At 45.5% G+C, this 13,625-nt stretch overlaps 1 protein-coding gene across 1 annotated transcript in view; it reads left to right on the top strand.

Annotated features, from left to right (window-relative positions):
* Positions 1-13,625, top strand: part of LOC120535107 (olfactomedin-like protein 2A) — a 132,826-nt gene that overhangs the window by 81,269 nt on the left and 37,932 nt on the right. The window contains exons 3-4 of the mRNA XM_039762692.1: positions 6,685-6,792; positions 12,729-12,914. Coding sequence (XP_039618626.1) covers positions 6,685-6,792; positions 12,729-12,914 — 294 coding nt within the window. The remainder of the gene's footprint in view (positions 1-6,684; positions 6,793-12,728; positions 12,915-13,625) is intronic.

Below are 13,625 nucleotides of genomic sequence, written 5' to 3'. Positions count from 1 at the left end.
CCAATACTTTCCCTATACTCCGTATATGCGAGAAAGTAAAAAATGGGAAAGAAAGCTCAAGAGGACCAGAAGTTAAAATGCAAACGAAAAGGAGAGACAGAAGGAGTGTCCGGATGGTGATGAGACCTGCTGCTGTTGTGGAGTGCAGTCATGAGATGCTCTTGGGGAGTCCAAGGAGCAGGAGCGACCAAATGTCTCAGTCCCCCGCCTTATCAGTACACCCCCATAAGTGCAGAATCATCTGAGAATGTCCACAAGTGACTTGACCTGTTGTTTTATTTCTAGTCTGAGGTGTGCAGAGTGACGAGTGAAGCAGACAGGCCTGTCCCTGGTGCTGCTCCAGTGTTGCCCTCACAGTCCTCTGCCCGGTGTGACCCACTGCACGCCCAACCTACCTGGAAAGGGGTCTGTCTTTGAACTGCCTTTCCTGAGGTGTCTTCTATTTTTCCCTACAAGGTTTTTTTTTAGGAGTTTTTCCTTCTCTTCTTAGAGAGTCAAGGCTGGGGGGCTGTCAAGAGGCAGGGCCTGTTAAAGCCCATTGCGGTACTTCTTGCGTGATTTTGGGCTACACACAAATAAATTGTATTGAATTGTATTGTATGCAGCCCCCAAACCCCAAACCCCAGACACAACAGACACAGAGGCCAAGTTCAGCTTTTTCACGTGGGGAACACTTTTGTCTCATTCCCCACAGTATCACGGCCCCCAAGCGCAATACAATACAGCACCCTTTCTTTCCTTCTTTCCTTCCTTCTTCCTCGTTGCGCCTCCACTCCTTTCCCTTACAACCTTCGTCTAGTTCCTCCCGATTCTGGCTCCTCGAATGGAGTGAGGCGGCTCCTTTAATTTCACTCTGGGTGGCTCATCATTGTTACCAGGAATCAAAAGGTGTGCTGGAAATCCAGTATTGGGATCTTCAGCAACCCCCTGGCGGCTCTCATGGAAACCAACAAACTCCAAGTCCCAGAATGCCCTGCCCTCTAGCGTCCAAGGGAAGGTACTGCCCCACCGATGCCATCTCCCCCGGTCCTTCCATGTCGTTGTCGTTCGGTAATGGTCGTGGTTGCCCGTCACACTGCTAACTTGGGCTTTGCACTCTGTGATCCCAGACTTGACATACGACAGTGCGCCCCCTGGTGACAGTTTGTATCTCAAGCCAGTTAGGTCAGTTTTTGGGACTTTCCTCTCCTCTGGTGTGACTACTCCCAGTCTCATCCTGGGTACATTTTTTGTTTTACAAGCACAGTGAGCCACAGCAAAACAAATTGTTTTTTAAAAGTCAAAAAAAAAAGATCAAAGTCTTAGGGTCCCACATTTGACACTCATTCTGACAATGGCAGGAGAGGCAGGTGCCATCATCCATGAACCTGATTATCTCAAACTGCCGTCGACAAAATGTGAAGAGAATCATCTGAGATAAGCACTTGTGACCGTCGGAGTTACGGGCCATGAACTCCTCCGCCTGTCCTGTGCCACGTGCCCCCCGACTTGCCCACATTTCTGTTTACTAAACAAGCATCAAGAATGTTTTGAAGCCAAAGCGCCCACACCCAATGCTGAAATGGTTTGAGTCTGTAAAACAAGTGGAGTCTTTAATTTGAAGTTCATACCTCAGCTATAATAAGCAAACCGAGAGGCATTATGGTGCGTCTCTCGCCTTTGATTTGATGAAATAGCAGGCCAGCTGTGTGGCCCACACCATGAATGTGTAAAGCAAATCATTTGAGAGCGGGCCTCAGGAGCAAAGAGGCTTGTTATGTATGGCACATAAGTGGCACTTTACTGCCAGGGCAAGGATATCATTTAAGACGACCCCACATTTAATTTGACACTGCTTTGAGGGATGTTGTTACAGGTCTGGACCCCCCTAAAGGGATTAAAACAGAACAAAATTGTGAATAGGACCCCTAACCACATTTAAAACCAAATGGGACCCCCAACCAAACTTAATGCAAAAGGGGACTTCTAACTACTGTATATTTGAGTCCAAATGGGACCCTTAACCACGTTTAAGGCCAAATGGGGCCTTCACCCAATTTTAACGTCAAATGGGACCCTAATCATTTTTAAGGCCAAATGGGACACTTTACCATGTTTCAAACTAAATGACAGCCCAAACCATGTTTTAGGCCAAACGGGACCCCAAACCAAACTTAAAGCAAAATAGGACCTCTAATCACATTTAAGCCTAAATAAGATACTTAAACACGTTTAAGACCAAATGGGACCCTACACTAAAATTAATGCCAAATGGGACCCCTAATCACTTTTAAGACCAAATGAGATGCTTCACCACTTTTAAGGACAAATGAGACCGCAAATCAGGTTTTAGGCCAAACGGGACCCCAAACCAAATTTAAGGCCAAATGGGACCTCTAAGCACATTTAAAGTCAAACGGGCCCCCTAAGGCAAAACGGGACCCCTAACCAAACTTAAAAAAATAGGACCTCTAATCACAGTTAAGCCTAAATGCCAGTAAGTGTATAGTACTATAACACCAGTACTGGTAGTAGAGCTGAGACCAGCACCAGCAATAATACTAATAGAACACCAGCACTTACACCAATTCCAGTATCAATACCTGCACCAGTAAGAATATCAACACCTGTGTCAACACTAATTCCTGTATCAGTATGCATACCAGTACCAGCCCCAGTAGCAATTCCAACAGCAGTACCAACACCCATTCCAAAGTCAATGCCAGTTCGAAAAATAGCATTTGTACTAATACTGAAATCAGTAGCAGTATAAACTTCAATATACAGTAAATACCAGGTCCATGTTCAGCCCCAGTAAGAATACCAGTTCCAAAGTCAGTGCCAATGCCAACTCAGCACAAAAACAAGTTGTAGCATCAGCTTCAGTAGAATGCCACTACTAATACATAAACCATTGACAAGTCCAAAAGCAATACCAGTTTCAGGACCAGAACCAGTAAGAATTCTAGTTCCACTGCCAGGGTCATTGCCATTTTCAGTACCAGTTGCAGCCCCGGCACCAGTAGGATTGGCAATGTCATTGCCAATTCCAACAGCAATATCATTTTGATTACCAGGATCAGCAGGAATACCAGGACAAGTACCACTACTTAAATACCAGTTTAAGCACCAGTGGGAGTACCAATACCAGCTCATTACCCCTACTGATCAACTCCAGTAAGAATGCCAGTGCCAGTTATCAGTACATGTCCCAATACTAATATCACTTTGTACCTATAGTGGGTTCAGACCTAATTCTCACCATTATTCCTATATGAGACTCAGGAGAGAGTAGGGTGAAATGACACCTTTTATTGGCTAACTAAATAGATTACAAATGCAAGCCTCACCTTCATCAGGCAGGGGGCCTTAGCTGCCTCGAAAGCTTGCATTTGTAATCTATTTAGTTAGCCAATAAAAGGTGTCATTTCACCCTACTCTCTTCTATATCAATCAATGGCTAACACGGTGCAACACTCTACTGCTATATGAGACTCAGTCAGAAGTGCCAGCTTTAGACCCCTCAGATGTGTGGATGGGCTTGGAGTAAATAATAGCAAAACACAAGCTGGTATACACTGGCATTCAATGCCAAGTCCTTCATTTTGGATTTCTAAAGAAAATGAAGTGAAACGAATATGATGGACCCCACAAAAGTCTTTGTACTCGACCAGTGTTGCTGAAAGTAACATTTTGTCATTCTTGGAATGAGTGAGGCGCAGCATTAAAATACATAAAGGCCCTGTTCAGACCCCACTGCTGGCCTACTGTACCAGCCTCCATGCCGCCATTCTATGAATGCCACCCTGTCTCTGTTGTGTATGTGGAGTATTTTGGCCAGCGGTGTTATTTACTTACATCTCCTTATATAATAAAGACTGATGGATACCAGATGCTCCAAGCACAATGCTAAGTGAGATGTGCCATGCACTGTGCCCAACGATTGATGACTCATAATGGGCTGTGAGTAGAGAAACACACGATTATGAAACATTGACCGGGAACAGTGGATGTGCTAATGAGGCGTCAAGCAGTGAGACAAGGAGGTGTGTGTGCTGACCAAGGGTTAAACGAATGTGGAATGGGACGAATCGGTCAACGCACTGAATAAAGCCACTGACTTCACTGTGGACTGAGCGAGGGGGCTGCACCAACCTCAAAGCTATTACCATGAAAGGCGCTATATCAACTAATGATAGGCAGATAGGAAAGGCACTGCAGTCATTAATTATAAACAGATGAGCAGGAAAGGCACAAAAATAATGACAGATAGATAGACAGATAGATAGATAGATAGATAGATAGATAGATAGATAGATATGAAAGGCACTATATAACTGATAGATAGATAGATAGATAGATAGATAGATAGATAGATAGATAGATAGATAGATAGATATGAAAGGCACTATATAACAGATAGATAGATAGATAGATAGATAGATAGATAGATAGATAGATAGATAGATAGATAGATAGATAGATAGATAGATAGATGTGAAAGGTACTATATAATAGAGAGATAGATAGGAAAGGAGCTATAGAATAAATAGATAGATACGAGTAGATAGATGTGAAGGGCACAATATTAATTAATGATTAATACATCATCCATCCATCCAACCCACTATATCCTGACTACAGGGTCACGGGGGTCTGCCGGAGCCAATCCCAGCCAACATAGAAAATAAACCCCATGCAGGGCACACACACCCACAGGACAATTTAGGATCGCCAATGCACCTAACCTACATGTCTTTGGACTGTGGGAGGAAACCCACGCAGACACAGGGAGAACATGCAAACTCTATGCTGGGAAGACCTGTGAAGCAAACCCGGGACTCCTAACTGCAAGGCAGCAGCGCTACCACTGCGCCACCGTGCCGTCCATTGATACATCAGTAAGCATTATATTAATTAATGACAGATATGTAGGAAAGGCAAAGTGTTACATTAATTAATTGTGGCAGGAGGCTGGGGGTCAGACCCAGCCGAGACATCTGGAAGGGCTAGGAGGCAGTCTATATATCCCCCGGGCCACAAGGGGGCAACTGCCCTGGATAGTATGGGGACCACAGGGACGGAACAAGGAGGCTCAAACCCAATGGGGCCTGTGGCTGCCGCCAGGGGTCACCCTGAGCCTCACCTGGGAAGGTGGATGGAGGACCTTCCAGGGACACCCAGAGTGCTTCAGGGTGCTCATGCGACACTTCTGCCACACCAGGAAGTGCCGCCGGAAGGACAAAGGGTCACTACCACCTAGCACAATGGGGGAGTATACAAGCCTGATAGGTGGTCTCCCGCATCCTTCCGCTTTGCTATCCCACCAAGGAAAGGGAACACCAGTCATCTAATTTGGGAAGCCAGCCCAACTCTGCCTTTCTTTACAATAGAAAGAGAGACAGATATGAAAGACGCTACATTAATGAATCTCAGATACATAGATAGGAAAGGTGCAATACAAATTAATTAATGATAGATAGATAGATAGATTCAGCGGGTTAGAAAATGGATGGATGGATGGATAGATAGATAGATAGATAGATAGATAGATAGATAGATAGATAGATAGATATGAAAGGCACCATATAACAGATAGATAGATAGATAGATAGATAGATAGATAGATAGATAGATAGATAGATAGATAGATAGATAGATAGATGTGAAATATCTGTATAAGATGCATGGCTTTAAAATTTACTTCTTTAATTAACAACAGAAGATTGGTGAATAAGTGGATAAGGCTCTATGTTAATGACAGATAGTTAGATATGTAGGAAAGACACTATATAACAGATAGATCTATAGATAGAAAGGCGCTATATCCTATATCAGATAGTTAACCACTGCAGATTAAGGTTTAGTGCCTTTTGTTCTGTTTTTAAGAATCATACGTGAACGGGCTGTCTAAATTGCTTAGTGATCACCTAGGCACCCAGTCTTCAATTCTTCAGTGAAAGGCACTATATAATACTAAGTAAGTTACGTATTTTGAACTGTTCTTGTTTGTCATGGCGCCCGAGAGTGATAACATGTTGCATGTTGGTCAGATTTCAAATATGAATTCCACTGAGCTCGACACAAGTGACAATGTGACGACTCCTGCTGACCAGAAAAAGACATTGAACTCGGGTCAGTTTAGGCAGCCAAAGGCTTGATGGCAGTGAAAATGACAATCTCTTTAAATGGCAATAAATATGTTAAAGAGTAAACATGTGAGAAGATTTCCAAACATGGACTTCCTTGGATCCTGTGTGTCCGCTGCATCCCTCACTGTGGATACTTGAATGGCATTTTGAAGTGTTGCGAGGAGACAGCTGGCAGCGTGGGCACATTGGGTCTCAAGTGCCACATTTACTTGGTAAACATGTGTGTATGTTTGGTCCATTGTGGCGACGTCTTATTTTTAAAGGCTGTGTTGCTTATGCTCTCATTATATTCAGAATGCGTCACACTTTGAAATTCCTTTGGCACACCGGACTAAATGCTTCCTTCTAATTAGAAGTCCGTCTGATCTCCAAGATGCTGGACATCAAGTTTCTCCAATCCAGCCACTGGAGGTTAAAATAAAATTATTTTTAAATGTTATTTGGCCACTAATGCCGCAGATGGCGATCTGAATGTAGGAGCTGGATGGAGGCCTGGAGTAAACAAGATGTGGTGCCAGCTCTGCCCTAAACTCTGGTTTGTTTAACTTGACAGCTGCAGTCGATCGTGGAGGTGCTGGAGGGGACGCTGTACAGCATGGACATGATGAAGGTGCACTCCTACATCAACAAGGTCGTCTCTCAGATGAACACGTTGGAAGAGGTAATGTGGCATGGCATTGTTCTCATTCTGCGGGGGTCGAATGGGGTGGATGAACATGATGCCCTCCAAAGTATGGCATCACCAGAGGGGGCACAGGGGGTTATAAATTTCATGAATTTTAAGATTGAAAATTTAATCACTCAGTAAGGGTGAAAAACATTTAACCAAACCAGGGTGGGCATACTTAGTCCTGGTGGGGCCAGTGTTGTTCCTGCCAATCTGACAGTTGCAGCCATGCTGAGCCTCTGATTGGCCTTCCTTCTTTACCTGTTACATTTAAAACCAGGCAACCTCCATATAACACCTTTCTACATTTCAGTACACAAGTATGGTGGGTTTGGCTGCATATTTAGAACAGAGACAGCGGGTGGACTTGATTAACGCCAAACAGTGGTGATGGTGATGTTGGAATTAGCAAACGTCTCATTTTACATATAGCGCCTTTTGCAGTGGTCAGTCCATATACACTGCAGTTCCTTAAAGGGGCTTGCTCAGGGTCACACAGTGAGTCAGAGGTTATGTTGCGGGTCCCTGGTGGATGCAGAATCGCCAACCTTCTTGGTCTGGCACCTTTTGACACGGCCAGTTATTGCACAAAGCATAGCCAGTCAGGCACAACTGAATTTCATAGCAGAGAACAGACACATTAAGGGTCCTGCTCAGGGTCACATGAGGGAGTCGGTCTGTGATGGTATATAGCGCCTTTCACAGTGAACACCATCCTGGCTATAGTAGCATTTTTTCCTGTAAATAACTCATTTATAGCCACCGCTAGTCAGGGCGGTCACACAGTCTTAGCTGTCTCAAGCTGATCATGTTGGGTCTCCACAGATGCTGCAAGATGTTTCAGTCAGTTGTCCAGAATTGCCTCCATCTAAAGAGGCCACACATTCTTAGTTGCCCTTGGCTGATGAGGCCACTTGTTCACAGTTGCCCCTACTTGATGAGGTCACTCATTCTCAGTTAACCCAGGTCAATGATGTGAGTTGTCCACAGTTGTCCCAGCTGATGAGGTTCCATATTCTTAGTTGTCCCTAGCTGAGAAGGTCAGCTGTCCATAGTTGCTCCTAGCTGATGAAATTGTTCATTCTTTATCAAATTTAGCTAATGAGGTCACTCATTCTTAGTTGCCGTTATTTGATGAGACCACTTGTTCACAGTTGCCCCTACTTGATGAGGCCTCTCATTCTTAGTTGTCCATAGTTGTTAAGCCAGTCACTGACAGCTGACCTTAGCTGATGAGGTCACTCATTCTTAGTTGTCCCTAACTGATAACGTCAGTTGTTCACATTTTCCCCTACTTGATGTGGTCACAAATTTTCAATTAACCCTGGTCAATGAGGTGAGTTGTCCACAATTGCCCCAGCTGATGAGGTTCCATATTCTTAGTTGTCGCTAGCTGATAAGGTCAGTTGTCCATAGTTGCTCCTAGATCACTCCTTTTTCATTGACTTTGGCCAAGGCGGTCACAAATTCTTAATCGCCATTATCTGATGATGTCTATCATTCACAGCTGTCTTCAGCCGATGAGATCACTAATTCTTAGTGGTCCCTAGTTGTTGAGGTCAGTCATTTACAGTTGCCCATAGCCAATGAGGTCACTTATTCTTATTTGTCCCTGGCTGATGATGTGACTCATTCACAACTGTCCATAGCTGATGAGGTCACTCATTCTTGGTTGTCCCCAGCTGGTGAGGTCATTTGTCCACAGCTATCTCCACTTGATGAGGTCAAGTTGTACTACAGTTGCCCCTACCCAGTGAGGTCAGTTGCCCACAGTTATCTTTACTTGATGAGGTCACTCAATGTTAGTTGACCCAAATCGATGAAGTCCACAGTTGCACCTCGCTGATGAGGTTACACGTCCTTAGTTGTTACTAGCTGAGGTGGCCAGTTGTCCATAGTTGCTCCTAGCTGATGAAACCCCTCATTCTCCATTGACTATTGCTGATGAGGTCACTTATTCTTACCCCAGCTGGTGATGTCATTTGTCCACAGTTGTCTCCACTTGATGAGGTCAGTTGTCCACAGCTGCCCCTACCCAGTGAGGTCACAGTTATCTTTACTTGATGAGGTCACTCCTTCTTAGTTGACCCTAGTCGATGAGGTCCATCATCCACAGTCACGCCTCGCTGATGAGGTTACATGCCCTTAGTTGTTACTAGCTGAGGAGGCCAGTTGTCCATAGTTGCTCCTATCTGATGAAAACCCTCATTCTCCATTGACTCGAGGTCACATGAGGTCACTTATTCTTAGTTATTCCTATCTGATCAGGTAAGAAGTTCACAGTTGTCCTTAGCAGACGGTGTCACACATTCTTAGCTGTCCCTACCTGCTGATATCACTCATTCACAGTTGTTCCTAGCCGGTAAAGTCACTCATTCTTAGTCGTCCCTAGCTGATTTGTTAAGTTGTCCAAAATTGTCCCAGTTGGTGATGTCACCCATTCTTAGTTGTCCCCAGCTGGTGAGGTCCACCATGCACAGTTGTCCTTAGCCAATGAGATCAATTATTGCTCAGCTAAGCCATTCTCATGCTCTCTTGATGGTGCTCAGTGGTGACATCCTGCTGGTTCTTCTGGTTCTAAGCCTGGTGTCACATCTCAACATGTACGCCTGCTGTCCCTTATCAGGTGTTTCCTTTCCTTTGTCACACAGCTGCACTGTCAACTGGCCTGTAAACCGTCAATCCAAAAATGACCAAAATATAGTGCTGGAGGGGGACACAGCTGTGTGCTCCTCAGGTTGAATTAAACGTGGTGGGGGGCTTTGGGTCAAAACCTAACCCAGCAGACCGTTGTGACATTAAAGCCCACGCTGACAAAGTGACGGACTGACGTCAAAAAACTGGAAGACAAGATGCGTTTGTGCTGCAGGTGGATGGCTTTTAAAATCTAAATGGAGGGCAGAGGTGCTGCCACCAGCAGGAAGTCATTTGTCAAAACAAAGTGCCCGGGCAAAGCTCTTCAAATAAACTGCGGGCAGCGCCGGCTTCTAATGTATCAGCCTGTTAATTATGGGGTGCGCCTCCTGTTTCTCCTAAATTACATTTTTAGCGCTGGCTACAACATTTGTATCCTAATTGTGGTGTAACTTTAATGTCCTCGGCTTTGGATTCTGTGGCTGACCCTTAACCACGGGGTTCCTGCCAGGAGGAACTGGGGGGACCGCAGGAGTGGGAGGAGAAGGCGGGCCTACAAGGGTTTATTTTTAAAAGATATAAAGTGAGGCAGAACCCAACAGCGATTTAATTCTATCCATCCTGTCGGCCCATCCAGTTGTTCTCTCATCTCTTCACCCATCCATCCATCTCTCCATCCTTTCATCAGTCTATCAATGTCTTCATCAGTCATCAGTCCTTACTTCATATTCATTATCCATTCACTCATCTGTTCTTTTGTCATCCTGCCATTCTTTCACGGCTCCATCTTTCCATTGTGATAGAAACCCAAACCCCGACACGAACACAGAAGCACAGTCTCGGGTTCGAATACTGGAAGGTTTTATTATATTTACCTCCAGAAAGTGATATAAAAACAAGCAAAATACACAATACGGGTCTTTTCTCTCCGCAATGCTTCCTTTCTTTCATCCTACCGCACTGCCCTCCTCCACTCAAGCATTGCTCCACTACCTCCCAGCTCCGACTCACCTGGATAAGGGAGTGTGGCCCCCTTTATTACGGACCTGGGAGTTCTTCCGGTGCCAGGGCAATTGCCCGATCAAACCACTTCTGGGTTATGCGGAAGACCAATGTAACAGGGAGCTCGTCTCCCTGCAACGGCCTTTTTGTGGCCCCCAGTTACTCCAGCAGGTCTGCAGCGCAAAACTACATCTCCCAGCATGCCTTGCTGGTTTCTTATGTGGGCACCGACATCTGGGGCTGCTGCCATCTAGTGTGCTGGGGGAATAAAGAGCTTCCAATGACGTCCTTCTTTCCTAGTGAGCTGTCCGTCCATCTTTTTTGGTCCTCCTGTCCGGTTAAGGAACAATCCCCTCACCTGGCTGGGATGTCCGTCCAGCCCATGTGGCATCTACACCATCCATTCGTGTTCACAATGCACCCATCCTTCCATTAATCCAACCATCCACCCATCTTTGAATTCATCCATCCATTTCATTCCTCCTACTCTCCATCCACTTATGTGTCCTTACAATTTTTCACCCATCCATTCACCTCTCCATCACTCCATTCCTTGATGTATGCTTTGATCAATGCAGCCATCCGTCCTTCCATAACTCAGCCACCCATCCATCAGCCCAATCATTGATCCCCTCCATCAAATAATCTCACAATCTCTTCTTCCATACATCTATCCCTCCATATATACGTTCTTCGCCCCTAAATCCATCCTTCCACCCATCAACTCATCCTAACAAGATACGCATTTATCCCTCCATTGACCTCTCATTGTGTGTGTGTTTTTTTCAATTCATCCATCCATCCTCTTCCACTTATCCGAGATCGGGTCACGGGGGTAGCAGCTTGAGCAGAGATGCCCAGACTTCCCTCTCCCCAACTACTTCTACTAGCTCTTCCGGGGGAATCCCAAGGCGTTCCCAGGCCAACCGAGAGACATAGTCCCTCCAGTGTGTCCTGGGTCTTCCCCAGGGCCTCCTCCTGGTTAGACGTGCCCAGAACACCTCACCAGAGAGGAGTCCATGAGGCATCCTGATCAGATGGCTGAGCCACCTCATCTGACTCCTCTCGATGCGGAGGAGCAGCGGTTCTACTCTGACCACCTCCCGGATGACTGAGCTTCTCACCCCATCTTTAAGGGAAAGCCCAGACACCCTGTGGAGGAAACTCATTTCAGCCGCTTGTATTCACGATCTCATTCTTTCTGTCACTACCCATAGCTCATGACCATAGGTGAGGGTAGGAACGTAGATTGACTGGTAAATTGAGAGCTTTGCCTTTCGGCTCAGCTCCTTTTTCACCACGACAGACCGATGCAGAGCCCGCATCACTGTGGACGCCCTTGTGTGGAGTTTGCATGTTCTCCCCGTGTCTGTGTGGGTTTCCTCCCACAGTCCAAAGACATTGGCAATTCTAAATTGTCCCTAGTGTGTGCTTGGTGTGTGTGTGTGCGCCCTGTGGTGGGCTGGTGCCCTGCCCGGGATTTGCTTCCTGCCTTGTGCCCTGTGCTGGCTGGGATTGGCTCCAGCAGACCCCCGTGACCCTGTAGTTAGGATATAACGGGTTGGATAATGGATTGATGTTACTTATACTTTAGTGCTGATGACTAACAACAGAGATGCAGTCTGCACAGTTAATCAGCAGCTCTAGTCAGGGTGTGCTAAACTGAAGTGCTGAGTCTTCAGGCGGGATTTGAAAGGTGAGACCGAAGGGGCATCTCTTACAGTAGCAGGCAGACCAGTCCACAGTTTAGGGGGTCCTGTAACTAACAGCTCGACCTCCCACTGTTATTTTAATAATCCTTGGAATCACAAGCAGACCGTCATCTTGAGATCTTACTGTGCACGCTGTTTTGTAAGTCATGATAAGTTCAGACAAGTAAGCCGAACCTCGGCCATTTAAAGCTTTATATGTTAAAAGGAGGATTTTGAAATTTGCCCCAAACTTAACCTGGCGCCAGTGTAAGGATTTAAGAACTGGCGTTATGTGATCGTATTTTCTTGTTCTTGTAATTATTCTTGCAGCAGCAGTTTGGATGAACTGGAAGCCATCTAAAGAACAGTTTGACCATCCCGTGAACACCTCTCTGCACCTCTGTGATTGTAGATGGGAGTTCAGAAGAATCCCACGAGAATAAATTCTAACATTATAATGAACTTTTCCTTGACTTTGATGTTGCCAGGATGGGTACTACCTGCGCCCCCTCCACACCCTCCCTATAATCCTGAATTAGACCAAGTGGGTTGGAGAATGTCATTTCACGTTATTTATCGATTGCTTTGTTTCTTTTACCACAGACCATAAAGACCAACCTAACAAGAGAGAATGAATTTATGAAAGACAGCGTGATAAACCTCACCAACCAGCTGAAGCGCTACGAGAACTACTCGGACATCATGATGGGCATTAAGAAGGAGATCTCCAACCTGGGACTGCAGCTGCTGCAGAAGGACGCCGCAGCCATCCCGGACAGCAAGGTGCAGGTAGGGGCCTCAAGGGACAGCGTCCTGCCTGATGGGCTAAGATGGTGTTCAGATTACAAGTAGACATGTTGGGTCATTCAGTGTCTTTCTCGTTCATTCATTCATGCATTCATTTATTCATTCACTCACTCATCCATTCAGACTTCCTTGACTCACATATTCATTCATTACATTTCTCATGCCCTCATTCGTTCATTATTCACTTTCTAGTTTATCCATTCATTCATTGACTCAGTCAGTGAGAAGTCAAGCACAATGTCACCCACCTTTATTGGCTCACTGGACCAATTACAGTGTGCAGCCTTTCAAGGCAAGTGAGGTCCCTTCTTCAGGCAGGTTGTGGTCCTGATTACAAATAGGGGGTCACTGGCTTGACGGCCCACTGCATCCAAAATGGCTAACGTGACACATCACCTGACTGCTGCTGACTCGGTCACCAACTCATTGGATCATTTACTTACTTTAGTCACCCAATCATTCACTCCTGGACTCCTTCATGAACTCAGTGAGTCACTCACGCGCTCATTCACATCCTTGTTCATCCATTCATTTGTTATTCACTTGTCCATTGACCGAATAATTCATTCATTCACTGACTCAGCCACCATGTTATTCATTTGTGCATTTAGTCGCCACCCAATCCTCCACTCACACCCTCACTTGCCCCTTCATTAAGTTGGTCAGCATTCAGACATGTATTCACTCATTCAT

The sequence above is a fragment of the Polypterus senegalus genome, chromosome 9 (assembly GCF_016835505.1).
Source record: "Polypterus senegalus isolate Bchr_013 chromosome 9, ASM1683550v1, whole genome shotgun sequence".
Lineage (NCBI taxonomy): Eukaryota > Metazoa > Chordata > Cladistia > Polypteriformes > Polypteridae > Polypterus > Polypterus senegalus.
Note: the sequence above shows the minus strand (reverse complement) of the source record. Positions and strands in the feature narration are given on the sequence as shown.